Source organism: Pecten maximus, chromosome 8 (assembly GCF_902652985.1).
Source record: "Pecten maximus chromosome 8, xPecMax1.1, whole genome shotgun sequence".
NCBI lineage: Eukaryota > Metazoa > Mollusca > Bivalvia > Pectinida > Pectinidae > Pecten > Pecten maximus.
In genome coordinates, this window is record NC_047022.1 from 42,461,689 (window position 1) to 42,481,236 (window position 19,548).

The 19,548-nt window shown below is 38.9% G+C and overlaps 1 protein-coding gene across 1 annotated transcript; it reads left to right on the forward strand.

Annotated features, from left to right (window-relative positions):
• The first annotated feature begins 205 nt into the window (after positions 1–205).
• On the forward strand, positions 206–13,274 carry LOC117333570 (suppressor of tumorigenicity 14 protein homolog). Its single transcript, XM_033892920.1, is given in 18 exon segments — positions 206–277; positions 2,766–2,952; positions 3,188–3,375; positions 3,873–3,992; positions 4,369–4,419; positions 4,422–4,490; positions 4,709–4,845; positions 5,869–5,974; positions 6,721–6,846; positions 7,137–7,541; positions 7,992–8,161; positions 8,571–8,772; positions 9,234–9,347; positions 9,662–9,851; positions 11,938–12,197; positions 12,367–12,512; positions 12,738–12,822; positions 13,115–13,274. Coding segments are annotated over 18 exon segments (2,697 nt in total). The 5' UTR covers positions 206–219; the 3' UTR covers positions 13,198–13,274.
• Positions 13,275–19,548: the final 6,274 nt, after the last annotated feature.

Here is a 19,548-nt window from a genome sequence, read left to right on the forward strand (position 1 = left end):
AGGGCTTTTATGATACCACTTCGAGAGTGGGAGAGAATCTAATCGCCAAAGAAAGTGTACAGCTTGATACACGTGTTGGCAACTGTGCACACTGAACTGACTTTGCACACGGAATGTAAGACCAAACCTTCCATGTGACGTCTACAGATATATACTCTTATATATGAGTTATCTGACCGTCATCACAATATAACTTGGATTTCTAACAAGACTGTCAACATGGCGGTCACAGTCCTGTTGCTGTGTTTTGGTCTTCTGGTGTCGAGCAGTTACGGAGGTAACATCTCTTCTCTCGTTATATAATCGACGCTTCAAGTCTATATTTTTCATGTCCTTTATGTAGAAAATCGTGTAGAGAAGCCGAAATGACCAATGTACTTTAACACTGAGCATGTATGCATGATAGTATTATTTTATTCAAGGATTCACATTGAGAGTGGACAAATCTTTTTCCGATTTTGCAAATTTCACGATATGTTTCGAACTGAATACATTTGATATAGAAAGCAAATCCTTCTGCGTATTTCATGATTAAAATGAAAATGCCTGTCTTGACATTTTCCTCCTAGGCGATGTTTTGATATCCAGAGACCAAAGTTACTAAAGTCATTTGAGGTGTGACCCATAGAAAAGAGCCACTCTCCCCCAATTCTGTACACTGAGATCTACTGCAGACGAAATAATACTGTAATGCATGAAATGACATGTTTATCATACAAATAAGATTGAAAGCATTTCTAACAAAAACATCAGGAACAACAACAGCAACCTGTTGGTTAAATCATCCGCTATGATTTTAACAAACTTGTCCTAAATGCCAGCTATTCATTTTCATAAACGATATCGATATGCAAATGCGAATGTAATATAACTGATATTATCAACACGTAGTAAAATCATAGGTTTATACATGGAAGGATTTCGCCAGTAATATGGCTTGATGCATTTTTCTTTCTGAAAATGATAATTCCTGACATCTCAAAATAAAATGACTTTCGTCTTTTATATCTAAATTGCATCTCATACAGAGTCTTTGTTATCCCTTATTATCATATCTACCAGTCTCAATAGTTAAATGGTGAGCCGAAAGGCGAAGCTTCAATAAAGATTCGGTATTTCACAGGAATATACTAGTGAATATTAGTTGGTTTGCTTAGTGCTTATATAAAGTACATTAAGGTGAGGCCTCTAATAGCTCATTTACACATATCCAATTCAAATGAATATCTAATGACATTATGTAAACGCAGGTTTATATTAAAGAGCTTACTTAACATTGACTTGAATTACGTGTTTTACTTATTTGATTAATTAATTTATTTATTAGATCAATTATTTAGTAGCAGATATAAATTGATCGATACAGTATACCATTTTATGTTGACACCATTAGATGTTTGATCGCTATCTCAGTATGTCAGGGTTAGACCAGTGACACGGTGAGGGAATAAAGAACCGTCTGTTCGGTTACACGATACAAATATATGACCTTCACAGGCATTCTTACCTGCTTCAGTCACGCTCATCACAGGTTATATCATATTAGATATACACACCTTTTTACATGCCCTATACAATTTTAGTCTATACAATCTTACTCTAATAACCTGCTTTCAGATTTCCAGATTTTTCATGTTTAAGTTTTGTTTTTGACGATTTATAGAAGTAAAGTTTGTAATGGTCCGACATTCACGAGTTTTTAGTTGCATTGTCATTTACCTATTGCACAAGACACACAGGTAAATCACCAAATTCTCCAGTACCTAGCTATCCCTTTTAATCCGAATACTGCATACAAGTAAATGATGTTTAACAAGAAACGTATAACGTGTTTTGTAACAGGAGCTTGGTTGTCCCAGTTTGCGTGTCAAACTGCACCCCACTCGCCCTGTAAACCAACCAAGATTCGATAGAGGGAGAACAATAGCTTTGAATTACAATTAACAATTTATTATTGATGACATATATTTACAACATAAAACTACATAAAAAGCAGACAACAGCATAGGCCTAGCTATAGAACAAACGCATTAACCTTAAAGCCAACCCATATACATACGACCTAACTATACGAACACAACATCCCTGCTAATAATACCCGCCATAACCCCAAATAACCTAACCCTTCATCAAAACCTGAGACGAAGACGTGACAGCACACAGGAAATAAATCAATCAGACTGCCCAGTATATACCACGGTGAATTTATCCCGCCAACGACAATACAGAACTATAGGACCTATCACAATAGAGGATTCACAGGACCATACAGGCACGTCAGACACTGACGAAAAAGCAAGCGACTGCGGAAAATGCACGACAAAAACATTGACCAGAGACAGAACACGTGAACAGAGAACGACAAAGGTCAGGGTGACACAAGTAAACAAATAGTACAGACATAACATATAAACATGTGGTCAGGGTGACACAGGTACACAAATAGTACAGACATAACATATATACTCATGTCATATAGTTAGCGTTAGCTACATTTATAAGATAATCAATATTTTGAAAAAAAATGGCCTAAGTTATATGTTCTGGTGTTTGTCTAATGTTGACTGAACGTACGGGCAGGACAGATTTGGATTTGACATTCTAATAACTATTTTCCCCAGAATGTATACTTTCATCAAATTTATATGCAATATTATTTATTATTATATATAAGTGTTGATCGTTTATGATACGGAAAAATACGCACTATACTTACGACGATCCTTCGAGTTATCTTGTTGAATTTCCTTTTGTGTATTGTTTAGATTCTGGTCATTCTGGCTGTGGCGGACCTGCCCAACTAACACATAACCACGGACATTTCTCGTCGACCAGAAACGCGTCAGTGACACTGTATGAAAATGATATCCAGTGTCATTGGAGGATCCACTCTACATCCGGAAAAATTATCCGACTCCGGGCTCTGTCTTTTGATTTAGAAGATGATAACGAGTACGCTGTTTCTCTTCTGTCCCCTTTGTTTGTAACAACTATTTCTCATTACAATTTTCTAGATATTTTATTGTTTATGCTCGAATTATATAAATAGCTAAAATAGATGATACTGTTCTCCGCGTGCTGACATCTCATAAATTATGTTGATCCATTAGGATGTCGTCTCTTTCTTTGGTGCATATCTTCATATACTAGATAAGAGATAGAACAATACAATTGTTGTCTCCCCCAGGTGCGACAATGACTACTTAGCCGTATACGACGGGAAGAACACACGATCCAATCTCATTGGGAAGTTCTGTGGTAACGCCAGCGTGGAGCTCATATCATCCCACCGATACCTGTCCCTGTTTTTTGTAACCAACAGTCACAGACAAGCTACAGGATTCAACTTCACCTACGACTTCGTACAAGCGTCAAGTAAGATTTAACTAAGAAAGGCAGCTATTCTTCAATTAATTTAACAAGGATAAACAAAGCAGTTGTTTTACTTTTGTTTTATAGATAGCATCTCTAATATTATCTTTTCAGAATTAAAACCGGGATACTAAATTTCTTAATTTCATGTTCTTTATGGTATATCCACATATTGACAATAAAAGTCTTGTTATAAATCTGAAATCGAAGAATTGGTATATCGTCTTTGTGGCACGTTCTGAATGGCAAGCCAAGAAATCATTCATTCACGGAGCAATGTTGCTTGGCTTGCCATAGTTCTGGTATGCTCTCTGATAAAATCAGCCTCACGCAGAGAGCGGCACAATTCAGCCCCATGGGTATGCCAGTAGTCTGTTGATACAACTTGTCACCAGAAATGTTTCAGCGAAACTAGTTGTGATACAGCCAGAACATTTTTGCGCCATTTTCTACACATTTAAAGATAATAATAATGGTTGTATGTGTTTATTTTCACACAGGTGGATGTGGAGGCAACTTCTACAGATGTGCAAACAACCGGTGTGTCCCCAAACTTGGAATCTGTGACGGACACAACCAGTGTGGCGATGCCAGCGACGAAGAAAACTGTGCTGCATCCGGTACGTAACGTTCTATCACTAAATTAAACTCCACAAACAACCCCTCCCTCCACACACACACACACATACAACATAGCCTTTCCCCCACACCATGTTCTTTTAAATGTACCAGACAGAAATAAGTCTGAACCAGATGTGTAGCTCAATTTTATTGTAGACGGGAACAACTAACGGACTCTCCTTGTAAATACTTCATGCACTGAGATAGTTTGTTATTGATAGAATAACCTAGTTATAGATAGATTGACCTTGTTATCGGTAGAGGGTAAAATGATCTATTTTGTTTTTGAGTTTCAATATCGATAGCGCTTCGGCCATTTTTGGTATGACATTGCAATGACATCATTACGTCAAGATCTATGACGTCATGTTACAGGTGCCTGTAGCGGTACAGAGTACGAGTGCCCAGACAACACGTGTATCCCAAAGAATGGGTGTGTGACGGCAGTAACGACTGTGGCGATTTGGCGGACGAGGACAACTGTGGAAAACAAACAGGTACTGAACAAATATCTCGAAAAATATCTAGTATTTTGTAAATGAATGCTGCTGCAATCCTGCATGTGATTTGCAATTTCCAATTGAAACTGGGAAGTGACAAAACATATGTATTCCAAAATCAGAAAATATGTATCCTGTGAATATAAATAGTGGAAAGGAGTTTTCTTATCTGTTTTCTAATAAAAATGTAATGGTGAGAAATTATTTTTAATTAGGGCTATCTGGCTGTAGGAGTAGCGCATGGCAAAATGGTACTTCCGGTTCCTTTAGCAGTATGGACTACACTGGACCAATCTCGGAGTATGAAAATGATACTGAATGTCATTGGGATATCAATGTTCCGAATGGCAAGGTAAGTAGCAAGATGCTGGTAGTTAATGATTACTAATTTACGAGGGCTGATAGATAAGTTGTGAGCATCGTATTGAAGGATTTGAATTTTGTCGGACATATTGTATTATTTTCAACATAATCCCCCTTAGTATCTATACACCTTTGCAAACAGTGTTTAAGGGCCCCAATGCCACTTTTATAGAACTCCTTTGCCTGGCTGTTCAGAAAGTCATTCATTGCATGTTAGGATTAGGGTGCTTGAAATAGCTGTGTTCAGTTTTTGAAATAGATGAAAGCATGATGGAGCGAGATCAGGTGAATAAGGCGGATGCTCAATCAATTTAAAGCCACAATTGTGAATTGCAGCCATGCCAATGATAGACTCTTTCACCCTAACCCTAACACTGACCGATTTTGTCCATTTTGCAAAAGCCGCTTGTCTTGGGTACTTTAGAGTGCTACCTCGTCGATATAAACTAACCAAATGAGACCAGTCCTTGGGTACGCGGCCCTTTAGTGAGAGAATAGTAGGAATTTAAAAGAACAACCTTGAGTACCTCCTTCAATACTAGGCTCACGACTTCTCAATTAACACTCGTAGCTCTAGATGTTGGCTATATTGCATCATAGAGTGTCTAGACAAGGTATTAGCAATATTTCCATGGGTAAGTGTTCACTCATTGAAACCATGATGCCCGCAAAATAATTTGTAACGAGGTCACGTGGTAAAAATATATGCAATTTGTCATTGAGTGAATCAAAAGTAACAAGTTGAGGAAAAACGTTAAAACAATATCAAACATTTCAAATACTTACAGTATAGCTGATGCAAGATTTTTTGTTGAACGGAATATACATTGTAAAAGGAACAGACGGCAACCCTTTGGGAGCGCTCGTTGCAAACTCGTTAGACCATGCTTTGCGATTCAGAAGCTAATTTTATATAGGGTCCACGATCATGCTGAATAAAATACAAGAAATTATTATCTTGAAAGCGAAAAACAATTACACAAATTTATAATTATAATCATTTCTCTGGTAGTTTATCAGGTTGACATTTGACCCCGACTTTGAGATAGAGGATGGCCATGCCGTTTGCGACACCGACCGACTTACTATATTTAATGGTAAAGACCATTCCCTTATAGGTAAGTCCTAACAGCTGTCGTGGCACACATAAATATAGACAAAAATATATCAGATTTAGTCACGGATAATGACTCGATCGAGGTCAAGGTCGCTGTTTTTCGTTTATTATTCAAGTATACCGACTGAGGTCAATGTCGGGGTTTGTAATTTATAAAAAAAGTATATTGACCGAGATCATTGCTCTTTCTACTTCTCTATAAAATTATTTGAAAAATAAAACAAATTTTAGCCAAGGTTCTATTTCAATGTGGCCTTGAGCTAAAGCACTCAATGAATATCCATGGTCTACTTTTCAGAAATGTGACAGACATTCAGAAGCAATATTTAGTCAAATTCCGGTGACCTTTAAGTCAAATTCCGGTGACCATTAAGCCTAATTCCGGTGACCATTAAGTTAACTCATTTCATATTCAACTGGATGAGATAGATTGTTTCAATACAATTGTAGTCGACATTTGGCACGATCCGGAAAATCAATCAAACTAAAATGACGTTAATTTTGTTTTTATTGTGTTCACAATAATTTTCTTTGACTAAATGTATTTTATTTTCTAGATAGCATTAAAAGCTTTGGTATTGTTCTCTAAACACCGATTAATATATAGTATATTCTGGTCTGGTGACCCCGTTGTCATAAATAGTTATTTCTTAGATAGTTTCCGTTTTTTAATAGTTTTATATTGTTGTTGTCTACTTAAGTTGAAATATTACAAAACCCATGATGGTCCTTTACTTCAAATGATAGATGAATACTGTGGAATGACCGCTCCTGATCCAATCATCATCCCGAATGACCACGCACTGGTCAAGTTCTTCTCAGACGAAGAGTCGAGTTACAAGGGATTTATGATACATTGGGAGGCAGTAGACGGTATGTACAATATAATACATTTATTGTATAATTTATAGACAGTTGTTGTTCATCATGATTTGTTACAGTGAGTGTTAACGATAAAGCTAGGTTGGTGTTATATATTTCCTAGTGGCCAAAATAAACATTCCGATTGGTTAAATACGGATTGAACAATCACTATTTTCAGGCTCATTGTTGTTGCTATAAATAAGAACTATAAGGAAGAGATTAATGAGTAATTGATTTATAAAACAATATATCTAAAACAGCTTTGTTTACATGTTTTTTTTTTTTTATCTTTTTGTTAGCCGCTGGCCTGCCTACTGAAGTGAAACACGATGCTGGTCCCCATGGGTGTGACCAGTGGATTAACTACACGGGCCCGGGGATAATACAAACTCCCAACTTTGGTCCCGGGAACAACTACCCGGACAATACTACTTGTGTTTGGAGAATATCTGCCCCTGAAGGTTACGTTATCAAGGTACATTTTAACGACTTTGGGGTGGAAGGCTCTTTTCTGTGTAAGTTCGATAGTGTCCGGATTTACGATGGCCCTAGTACTGAAGACGATCTCCTGGCTACCATCTGTGGACGAAGACTGCCCAGAGACGAGTGGTCGAAATCAAATAACATGATGATTGCCTTCTACGCCGACAGGAGCTACAATGCGGAAGGACTCAACGCGACATTTGAGGCCGTCAAAGTGGTGTGTAAGTATTCCATCGTCTCTGGTACAGGTTGATAATATAAAAGCAAAGTGTTCGGGGACTACACGGCTGACATTATGTTAAGTAAGTACAATGTATATTGATATTCATTTTAGAGTAATATACGCTGTCTGTATGTGTCCTTGCCATTCCCACCTCTGGACACTAGATCATGAGTAACTCATACATAACGTGTCATCATACTGGCTAATGCTACAGTACATGTATATGAAGTAAGATTAAATCCCTTGAGCCACTTTTGGAACAATTTTGGACAAAACATGCTCGGGATATGGTTCACCAGATTGATACTACTTAGTATTAGGAGATGTTTATTTTTAACAGTGGTTATTAACTGTCTTTGCGACTGAATCTGCGAACTTTCGAAAACGTCTGTATCCCTAACCTCAGACACGAAGATTACACACTTCTAACAATATCTTTGTATACTAGCTAACCCTCAGTCACACGAGTCGGCCTGTACCAAGAAAGTTACACTAAGAGATGACCACGGCATGCTGACCTCTGACCTCTACGACGGGGCTACTGAATATCCTAACGACTTATTGTGCCGCTGGACGATTGTTGCTCCCGCTGGTAAAGTCATCACACTAACCTTTAATGTAAGTACCTTATGACGGAAGTACAATCGTATTGGAAAATGAGATTAGATAATGAGACTGGAAGGAGAACGAAAGGGATTACTTCCTATTGAGGTCACATATATTCCAGTCAGCATTTATAGACATTCCTTTATGGGAATCAATATCATATTGCGATTCTTTAATTGAGTGTGTTAGAGTAATTTGGTATTTTCTACACGTAAATCGTAAATATCGTATCCTTTACACAATATTTATATCGGGCATATCCCCTGATCAGTAACATCACGATGTCGACCATTAAAACCTTTCTGTGTATTTGTTATAGTAAAGTCTCCGCCAGCCTTCATCTCTATAACCCGATGACCTTCATCAACCTTCATCTTTCTGGCCCTATGCATATCATTTACTCCATATGTATATTTTTCAGACTTTTGAGACGGAGGAAGACGAAGATTGCCAATATGATTTCCTTCGCATTACAGAAGGCCATAAAAATAGGCGTTTATGTGGGTTCGTGTACCCAGAATACATCACGAGCCACGGACGTAATATGGACATCCGGTTTGTGACGGATGAAAGCATCGGTGGATTCGGGTTCAATATAACTTACGACATCCACGATCCAATACGTAAGTGCCATTTCTTCATTAACTAGCACAACTTCATAGAGCAATGACCATGGAACGAAAAAGTACCTCCCTGAATCTCGAGCAGGTCTGGTGTGTGCTTGTTTTATGGAATATATCAGTGAATAGCACATCTAATTACATTATGCGTATATGGCTAATGTATAAATTTGAGCCGAGAGTTGCACCAAAGAGGGACGTTTACATGTGTAATTATCCACTACTCCTACAACAATAACATGATATCCACAAATATAATATCAAATGTTCAATGCAATCATTGGTTACGCAAGTTCAAAACTAGCATAAATATGTTGTCGTTGAGGAGTTTCAATGGCGAAATAAATGCAAATAAAAGTTGGTAGATCGAATTGAAAATATTAACATGTAAACTGGTTCAATATGTCTAGAGGAAATTTACATCCTCGCAAGAAATGGAGTGAAGCTTGTGTTTCATTTTCCAGCCGATTGTCCAAATGCCGACGATTTCCGGTGTAATGACAACTCGTGTATACGTGCCAATCAAGTATGTAACGGCCAAAATGACTGTCCAGGAGGGACAGAGGAAATTGTATGCGGTGAGTGGGCTTTGGTGAAAAATGCGTCTGCGTAAGATTGAAGAATTTCTTTCAGATTCTATATCATACGAATACTATGTAATTACATGAATTGGTGATTCATTAATTGTGCCTCTTGTACTTAAGTCTGTGAGGTGTTAATCAACATAATGTCATGCCACTAATGATGTAATCGAAAATGTCACTAGACATATCGCAGTCTTTAGTTCATACCTTTCCAAATGGTTGAGTTAGTTGTTTACTTTTTACGGTAAATGTTTGACATTTAGGAATTTAGATCAGACATCTTCACTTGTTCTTTATTTACATTACAGGGAATGTCCCCACGTGCGGAATTCCTGCCATAACACCATCTACTGGCAACACGAAAATTGTCGGCGGGAAGGTGGCTATCCCAAACAGTTTACCTTGGCAGGTGTCTCTCAGGTTTTTAGGTTCTCACATGTGTGGAGGGACACTGATTGCCCCACAGTGGATAGCTACAGCGTCTCATTGTTTCGAAGAGTACGTCAATTTTCTTGAAGCTAAATCGCTACATGTAATGTGTTTGTAGTGTGGTGTCTTTAACGGGAGTATTCACAAAGATCCCCTTTAAGTCATTATGATATATATTAGAGGAAGTTTATTGTTGATAGTTATTATTTTACATGATTTTATGATGATATGTTCATGGTGTGGGTTTCTATATTACGTCATCATCACTAAATACATTTTGATGATTTTTGATGTCCTATCGCAGACGGTATTTGCGAAAATACCGTTAAAACAAGGATACCCTTCGCCGTTTCCTGATACAAACCAGGAGCGTGTGTGCCAACCCCCGACAGCAGTTGGTGTTCTTACTCTCTTACAAACCCTAGCAACATAGTCTTTGTTGTCCTCCTCCAACGTAAGGTTACCTTGATGGATAGAAGAAAGAACGAGTTGTCTCAAAACCTGATTCCGATATCTTACTGTGGTAAGATTACGATGGACAAATACAACACACGCCTTAAGATATCCCTGCCAATACCATTACCATAACAGACCCTCCCTCGAATATGTCGCTTTCTGTTACCCAAGCACCAGAATATCGCTCATCACGACGTCGATGGACATGTTTTCGTCCATCTGACATGTAAAGCGTAAAGCAAGATTTGTCAGAGAACAACACGCGTCTCCAATGGACCTAACAAAACCGATTGGGTGCATGTGCAAGAAGCCACTGCATTCGACGTTGGCGTCGCCTCTATGTAAGTGGAGGACCAACATATGGACGTCCTGGCTTTACCTGAAACTCCCGCAACCGATTCCTTATTGCCGGTAATTTGACATGCCGTCGTCGTCTAAAACCGATTAAGAAGGTACGAGAGACGTATGCCTCTATCTTGACGTCACGACCAATGCTCGGGCGTCCGCACCTTATCCCCCTGTGGCTCTGAGACGCCCAGCAAACCAGGATGTTATAAGTAAGCAATGGTAACCTTTGTAAACGATGGTAACTATATTAAAATATGGTAACCATACTAAACATTGGTTACCATAGTAAATATTAGTAACCTCAGTTAACAATAGCAACCTTAGTAAAAATTAGTAACCTTATTTAACAATAGTTGCCTTAGTAAGCAATGGTAACCTTTGTAAACAATGATAACCACAGTAAACAATGGCAACCTTAGTAAACGATGGTAACTATATAAAACAATGGTTACCATAGTAAATATAAGTATCCTTTGTAAACGATATTAACCAATAATGACAACAATAAAGTTTGAGACAAGACAATAGTAAACTTCGATGTAATAGTAACCTTTGAAACAGCGGTATTTTTGACGACAATGGTAACCTTCGAGACATGGTCACATTAACGACAATGGTACCCTTCGAGAGACAATAGAAACCTTCGAGAAAATAGTAACCTTTGAGACTATGGTAACCTTAACGACAATAGGAACTTCGGAAAAGAGTAAACTCGAGACAGTAGTAGACTTTGAGCCAATAGAAAGCAATGCGAGCAAACTATTCGTAACCTTAATGCAAATTATCAACGACTTGTCATATTTTAAATGCTGAGTAGGATAAGTGGACAAAGAGAACGGCTATTCAAGGAAACAACAAATAACACGTTTTTAGAATTTTCCTTAATGAAAGCGTAAATTGTCTTGAAAATCCCTGTCACTAGACTTGAACACACCTGTCACCATACTTAATTCTGATCGAGTAGAGCGGCGATTAACCTTTTACAAACAGCAATGTTTAATTAAGGCCAGCGATGTAATATACAGAAAACATGAGAGCGACTTATATCGTGGTGAAGTTACATGAAAGCGACTGTGATAATCGGGTGAAGATATCTTACAAAAATGTGGGGTTTTTTTCCCTCCTGGCTTTCATCCATCACCAAAACCTAGTACGTCTTAAAGACGTAGGGCGTAAAACAAAATAAACAAACATGGGCCAACGTGAAAATGATAATGTGAATGCGTTATTTAACACGAAATCCAGTGATATTGTGGTGAAGTGGTTCAACATGAAAGCTAATGATATTGTGAAGTTGTTTTAACACAAAAGCGACTGATATTGTGATGAATCTGTCGTTATTCAATTGCAGCAATAGAAATCCCAAGAACTGGAAAATTTACGCAGGGAAACAGCACGAGAAAAAGGATGATCCTCACCAACAGCTTAGAGACGTAGTCAAAATACTCATGCACGACCAGTATAATTCAGCCGCCGTGGACAACGATATTACCCTGCTGAAGGTGGACCCGCCATTTACGATCAATGATTTTGTCAGTGTTGCCTGCTTACCGACAGAAGAAGCTCCGGACGGAAAGGAATGCATGTCGTCTGGATGGGGAGATACCATGGGTAAGGTCACGCCACTGTTCGGGTCTATTATTTTACCAACACGTAGCGAATTATTCCAGTTGTTCGATTGTGATTCTAATTAAAAACAAGTATATTGCTTAAAAACATTGTCTGCAAACGTTTGAAACAGTGTGATTGCATCAGACAACTTTTCACTGTCCATTGTTAGGCACTGGCGGAGAAGGTCTATTAAAACAAGTGACACTCCCGGTGGTGAATTTACAGAAATGTAACGGATCTGACCTTCTGGATGGAGAGGTCACAGCCAACATGATCTGTGCAGGCTTGGACTCCGGTGGTCACGATACATGTCAGGTAATATTTCCTGGGTTGTTTATAAGAACATTCTGACGATCTTGATACAGACAATAAAATAATTTATAATGATATATCTATTATGATACTAAATGGATTTCTATGATATTAACTACAATGTGTTGTTAATGAGTAGCAGACGCCTACCCTCCCGGAGCTCCTGGTCTTATTCTCCCTTTCTACATGTAAATCTAAATTCGTCTACATATCGGTATAATGTTTTAGGGTGACAGCGGAGGACCATTCATCTGTAAACTGAGCGGGAAATGGCAGCTGGAAGGAATTGTATCATGGGGATATGGGTGTGCAGGTAAGAAACATGGAACATATAACTATGTATATATTGATACACGCTTAGTTGTATTCTTTGTGTTTTGTTTTAAAATATTTCAATGGGCTGCTCTGATTAACAAACACATTTAGAACCGCTAGAAACTGTCATTTGCAGTTGATCGACAATATTAACAAGTTCATATTTTCAGACTACAGATATATTGAAATCTTTTCTAATGAGGTATATTAAATTGTATTTAAAATATTCCTGTCCTTGACTTACAAGCAGTATAGGTTTCTATTTTTCTATTTATTTGATATTTTTTCAGAACCTAACTCACCAGGAGCATACACACGTGTTAATAACTATATACCTTGGCTTCTACAAAACGTTGGATCACATTCTCCATAGATGTATTTTGTATGCTTTATAAATTAATGTATGTATATTCAAATCAATCCATATTAAATATGCATTTTCATAAAATATTTCTGTGTTATTATTACATCAAAACAAGAAGACAGGAAGGGTCATCAAAGGAAAACGGATAAGCAATCTATGTACATAATTTAGCAATCTGTGGAAGTATATGAGGGTGACCCTAGATTGGCATGTGGGGTATATGATCTGTCATTACTTAGTTTCCAACCGGGAGGGATGGTGAGGATTATAGTTTTGCATTGTGTCCGTCCGTCTTCCGCACCTCATCATTTCATACTTGGGGCACGGGTTCACTTGGTTCACTCTGACCTACATTGCGACCTTTGACCTACATCAAAGAAAAAGTGTGTCTGGGCTATATCTCCTACACAACTTAATATTGGCTCTGTATACTTGGGGCATGGTTTCACCTAAATGAGGCAGTGTTTCGTGTACAAAAAGTCGGTCACTATCACCCACACTTCAGAACTACTGTGATGAACCCCTGCACACGAAGCAAAGCCATCCAGATTCTTTCTTCTGTGCATTTTCCATACAGTATAATCCCGACACAACTGTATGCATTTATTTATTATCAAGGATTTATCTTAAATACAATTTACCGGATTCAGGTATCAAATATTTCTAATTTAGAAAGTCGTATCAACATAATGCGTTTAAATTGGTAAAATATTTATATTATCACTTCAAATAAGCACGGTTGATTTACCCCTTGAGTGGGCGATATCATTGATCAAATTGTTCACATTGCCTTTGAATTTTTCGTTTTCACATCTGAATCCCGATATATTAGTGATAATACTAAAATTTATACTACCAAAATAGGTGTCACAGATACAATTGCATGGACAAAGGACACCACTTATCAGTTAATATTAATCCGATTTATTTATCATATGTGCATTCTTGACATATCAATTCATATTCGGTGGGGGAGTGTAACTCTCTTAATTGTATTGTTTATTCTAAGTTGTTTTGATAGACTAGATTCTACCACAATAGTCAACTAAGGTAAGATAAAGGCTTACTGTGGTATTTCTTGTATGCAAAAAGAACTTTCCATTGATGACATGTACGGATATAGAAATCAAACAGTTATAAGAAAGCACGCAAAAGGACTAGCAATAATCAAAAATATATAAGGAAGTGGAAAGCAGAGGACGATAAAAAGTGGGGAAATCTTTACGTGGAGCAACAGGATCAATACTATAGAGAAAAATGGAGGAGTGGTGACAATGGGTGGATAACAGGCTGAAAAAGATGAAAGTAAAATATCCTGGTGTATGGTATAGCGGAATCAAATAGTGCTGCAAAAATAGGAAGTCAGAAACTTCCTGTCTGACGGGATAGACAGATTGGCACTAAACACTTAATTATAATAGGAAGATTTAGTAAGAGTGTAGAAGGATAATAGAAACGAGAGGCCCGCGGACCTGATGTTTTGCTTTTATACCAACATTTGATAAACAACATGAACAACTAGGAGTAGTGACATAGTAACTCGTTGGTAGCAACGTTGGTTACTTTGCAAGTAAAGATCGAGTTAAGCGGCTGATGTTGAATGGTCTGTAGTGTCCTTGTTACGTGTAAGTAAAGATCGAGTTAAGCGGCTGATGTTGGAGAGTCTGTAGTGTCCTTGTTACTTTGCAAGTAAAGATCTAGGTAAGCGTCTGACATTGAAGGGTATGTAGTGTCCTTGTTATGTTGTGAGTAAAGATGGAGGTAAGCGTCTGATGTTGGAGAGTCTGTAGTGTCCTTGTTACGTTGTAAGTAAAGATCGAGGTAAGCGTCTGATGTTGAATGGTCTATAGTGTCCTTGTTATGTTGTGAGTAAAGATCGAGGTAAGCGGCTGATGTTGAAGGGTCTGTAGTGTCCTTGTTACTTTGCAAGTAAAGATCGAGGTAAGTGGCTGATGTTGAAGTCTTTGTAGTGTCCCTGTTACGTTATAAGTTAAGATCGAGGTAAGCGGCTGATGTTGAAGAGTCTGTAGTGTCCTTGCTACGTTGTCAGTTAAGATCGAGGTAAGCGGCTGATGTTGAAGAGTCTGTAGTGTCCTTGTTACGTTATAAGTAAAGATCGAGGTAAGCGTCTGATGTTGGAGAGTCTGTAGTGTCCTTGTTACGTTATAAGTAAAGATCGAGGTAAGCGGCTGATGTTGAAGAGTCTTTGTAGTGTCCTTGTTACGTTATAAGTAAAGATCGAGGTAAGCGGCTGATGTTGGAGAGTCTGTAGTGTCCTTGTTACGTTATAAGTAAAGATCGAGGTAAGCGGCTGATGTTGGAGAGTCTGTAGTGTCCTTGTTACGTTATAAGTAAAGATCGAGGTAAGCGGCTGATGTTGAAGAGTCTTTGTAGTGTCATTGTTACGTTATAAGTAAAGATCGAGGTAAGCGGCTGATGTTGAAGAGTCTGTAGTGTCCTTGTTATGTTATAAGTAAAGATCGAGGTAAGCGGCTGATGTTGAAGAGTCTTTGTAGTGTCCTTGTTACGTTCTGAGTAAAGATCGAGGTAAGCGGCTGATGTTGAAGAGTCTGTAGTGTCCTTGTTACGTTGTAAGTAAAGATCGAGGTAAGCGCTGATGTTGAAGAGTCTGTAGTGTCCTTGTTATGTTATAAGTAAAGATCGAGGTAAGCGGCTGATGTTGAAGAGTCTTTGTAGTGTCCTTGTTACGTTCTGAGTAAAGATCGAGGTAAGCGGCTGATGTTGAAGAGTCTGTAGTGTCCTTGTTACGTTGTAAGTAAAGATCGAGGTAAGCGGCTGATATTGAAGAGTCTGTAGTGTCCTTGTTACGTTGTAAGTTAAGATCGAGGTAAGCGTCTGATGTTGAAGAGTCTGTAGTGTCCTTGTTACGTTATAAGTAAAGATCGAGGTAAGCGGCTGATGTTGAAGAGTCTTTGTAGTGTCCTTGTTACGTTGTAAGTAAAGATCGAGGTAAGCGGCTGATGTTGAAGGGTCTGTAGTGTCCTTGTTACGTTGTAAGTTAAGATCGAGGTAAGCGGCTGATGTTGAAGAGTCTGTAGTGTCCTTGTTACGTTGTAAGTAAAGATCGAGGTAAGCGGCTGATATTGAAGGGTCTGTAGTGTCCTTGTTACGTGTAAGTAAAGATCGAGGTAAGCGGCTGATGTTGAAGGGTCTGTAGTGTCCTTGTTACGTGTAAGTTAAGATCGAGGTAAGCGGCTGATGTTGAAGAGTCTGTAGTGTCCTTGTTACGTTGTAAGTAAAGATCGATGTAGGTGGCTGATGTTAAAGAGTCTGTAGTGTCCTTGTTACGTTATAAGTAAAGATCGAGGTAAGCGGCTGATATTGAAGGGTCTGTAGTGTCCTTGTTACATTGTAAGTAAAGATCGAGGTAAGCGGCTGATATTGAAGGGTCTGTAGTGTCCTTGTTACGTTATAAGTAAAGATCGAGGTAAGCGTCTGATGTTGAAGAGTCTGTAGTGTCCTTGTTACGTTGTAAGTAAAGATCGAGGTAAGCGGCTGATATTGAAGGGTCTTTGTAGTGTCCTTGTTACGTTATAAGTAAAGATCGAGGTAAGCGGCTGATATTGAAGGGTCTGTAGTGTCCTTGTTACGTTATAAGTAAAGATCGAGGTAAGCGGCTGATATTGAAGGGTCTGTAGTGTCCTTGTTACGTGTAAGTAAAGATCGAGGTAAGCGGCTGATGTTGAAGGGTCTGTAGTGTCCTTGTTACGTGTAAGTTAAGATCGAGGTAAGCGGCTGATGTTGAAGAGTCTGTAGTGTCCTTGTTACGTGTAAGTAAAGATCGAGGTAAACGGCTGATGTTGAAGGGTCTGTAGTGTCCTTGTTACGTTATAAGTAAAGATCGAGGTAAGCGGCTGATGTTGAAGAGTCTGTAGTGTCCTTGTTACGTGTAAGTTAAGATCGAGGTAAGCGGCTGATGTTGAAGAGTCTTTGTAGTGTCCTTGTTACGTGTAAGTAAAGATCGATGTAGGTGGCTGATGTTAAAGAGTCTGTAGTGTCCTTGTTACGTTATAAGTAAAGATCGAGGTAAGCGGCTGATATTGAAGGGTCTTTGTAGTGTCCTTGTTACGTTATAAGTAAAGATCGAGGTAAGCGGCTGATATTGAAGGGTCTGTAGTGTCCTTGTTACGTTATAAGTAAAGATCGAGGTAAGCGGCTGATATTGAAGGGTCTGTAGTGTCCTTGTTACGTTATAAGTAAAGATCGAGGTAAGCGGCTGATATTGAAGGGTCTTTGTAGTGTCCTTGTTACGTTATAAGTAAAGATCGAGGTAAGCGGCTGATATTGAAGGGTCTGTAGTGTCCTTGTTACGTTATAAGTAAAGACCGAGGTAAGAGTCTGGTGTTGAAGGGTCTGTAGTGTAATGTTGTAGAATCAGCTGTGTCCTTGATTTCAAGTCCTACAGGGTATATCCGATCGACATGGCCAATAAAGTTTTTGTTATTTACGATAACACATCGCCAGTATCCCTGTTTACGATAGCGCATCGTCAGTATAGAGAGCATTGAAGGACCTTGTAGGTATATGTTACCTGTTCTTTTAAGGTTCAAGTTGTTGATTTCAACAAATTGGAAGCCCTTCATCCTAGCATGCTGGTGGTCCATTAACATGCCCCTGACGCTTTTGGTTGTTGATTAGAAATCGTTTAGATATTTTAACAAATTTGCCTCATGTAGCCTTGAAAAGCACAACCCATGGTATCTTGGTTAAAAGAAATCGTTTAAAGATTTGATACCTGTGATATGGAAAGTAGGTCAAAATTAATTGTTTACGGACGGACGACGGACGACGAGGGTCTTTTTAAAGGGCGATTAGAGAAGGTTACTTCAGACAATGTCTCGGGTGACCTAAAAATCTACTAAATAAAGATGAATTCAAAGCTAGAGGATATGCTATAAACGGGACTTGACTCGGGGAAATAGTGAGAATTCATTTTAAAGACATGATGAATACACTGCTGTACCACAGATATCTCCCGTGAGGGAAGGGACATGATGAGTAGAGACTGCTGTACCATATATATCTCACGTGAGGGAAGGACATGATGAGTAGAGACTGTTGTACCACGGATATCTCACGTGAGGGAAGGACATGATGAGTAGAGACTGTTGTACCACAGATATCTCACGTGAGGGAAGGACATGATGAGTAGGGACTGTTGTACCATATATATCTCACATGAGGGAAGGACATGATGAGTAGAGACTGCTGTACCATATATATCTCACTGGAGGGAAGGGCATGATGAGTAGAGACTGTTGTACCACAGATATCTCACGTGAGGGAAGGACATGATGAGTAGAGATTGTTGTACCACAGATATCTCACGTGAGGGAAGGACATGATGAGTAGAGACTGCTGTACCATATATATCTCACTGGAGGGAAGGGCATGATGAGTAGAGACTGCTGTACCATATATATCTCACATGAGGGAAGGACATGATGAGTAGGGACTGCTGTACCATATATATCTCACGTGAGGGAAGGGCATGATGAGTAGAGACTGCTGTACCATATTTATATCACGTGAGGGAAGGACATGATGAGTAGAGACTGCTGTACCATAGATATCTCACGTGAGGGAAGGACAAGATGAGTAGAGACTGATGTACCATAGATATATCACGTGAGGGAAGGACATGGTGAGTAGAGAATGTTGTACCATAGATATATCACATGAGGGAAGGACACGATGAGTAGAGACCGATGTACCATAAATATCTCACTGGAGAGAAGGACATGATGAGTAGAGACTGTTGTACCACAGATATCTCACGTGAGGGAAGGACATGATGAGTAGGGACTGTTGTACCATATATCTCACATGAGGGAAGGACATGATGAGTAGAGACTGCTGTACCATATATATCTCACTGGAGGGAAGGGCATGATGAGTAGAGACTGCTTGTACCACAGATATCTCACGTGAGGGAAGGACATGATGAGTAGAGATTGTTGTACCACAGATATCTCACGTGAGGGAAGGACATGATGAGTAGAGACTGCTGTACCATATATATCTCACTGGAGGGAAGGGCATGATGAGTAGAGACTGCTGTACCATATATATCTCACATGAGGGAAGGACATGATGAGTAGGGACTGCTGTACCATATATATCTCACGTGAGGGAAGGGCATGATGAGTAGAGACTGCTGTACCATAGATATATCACGTGAGGGAAGGACATGATGAGTAGAGACTGCTGTACCATAGATATCTCACGTGAGGGAAGGACATGATGAGTAGAGACTGATGTACCATAGATATATCACGTGAGGGAAGGACATGGTGAGTAGAGAATGTTGTACCATAGATATATCACATGAGGGAAGGA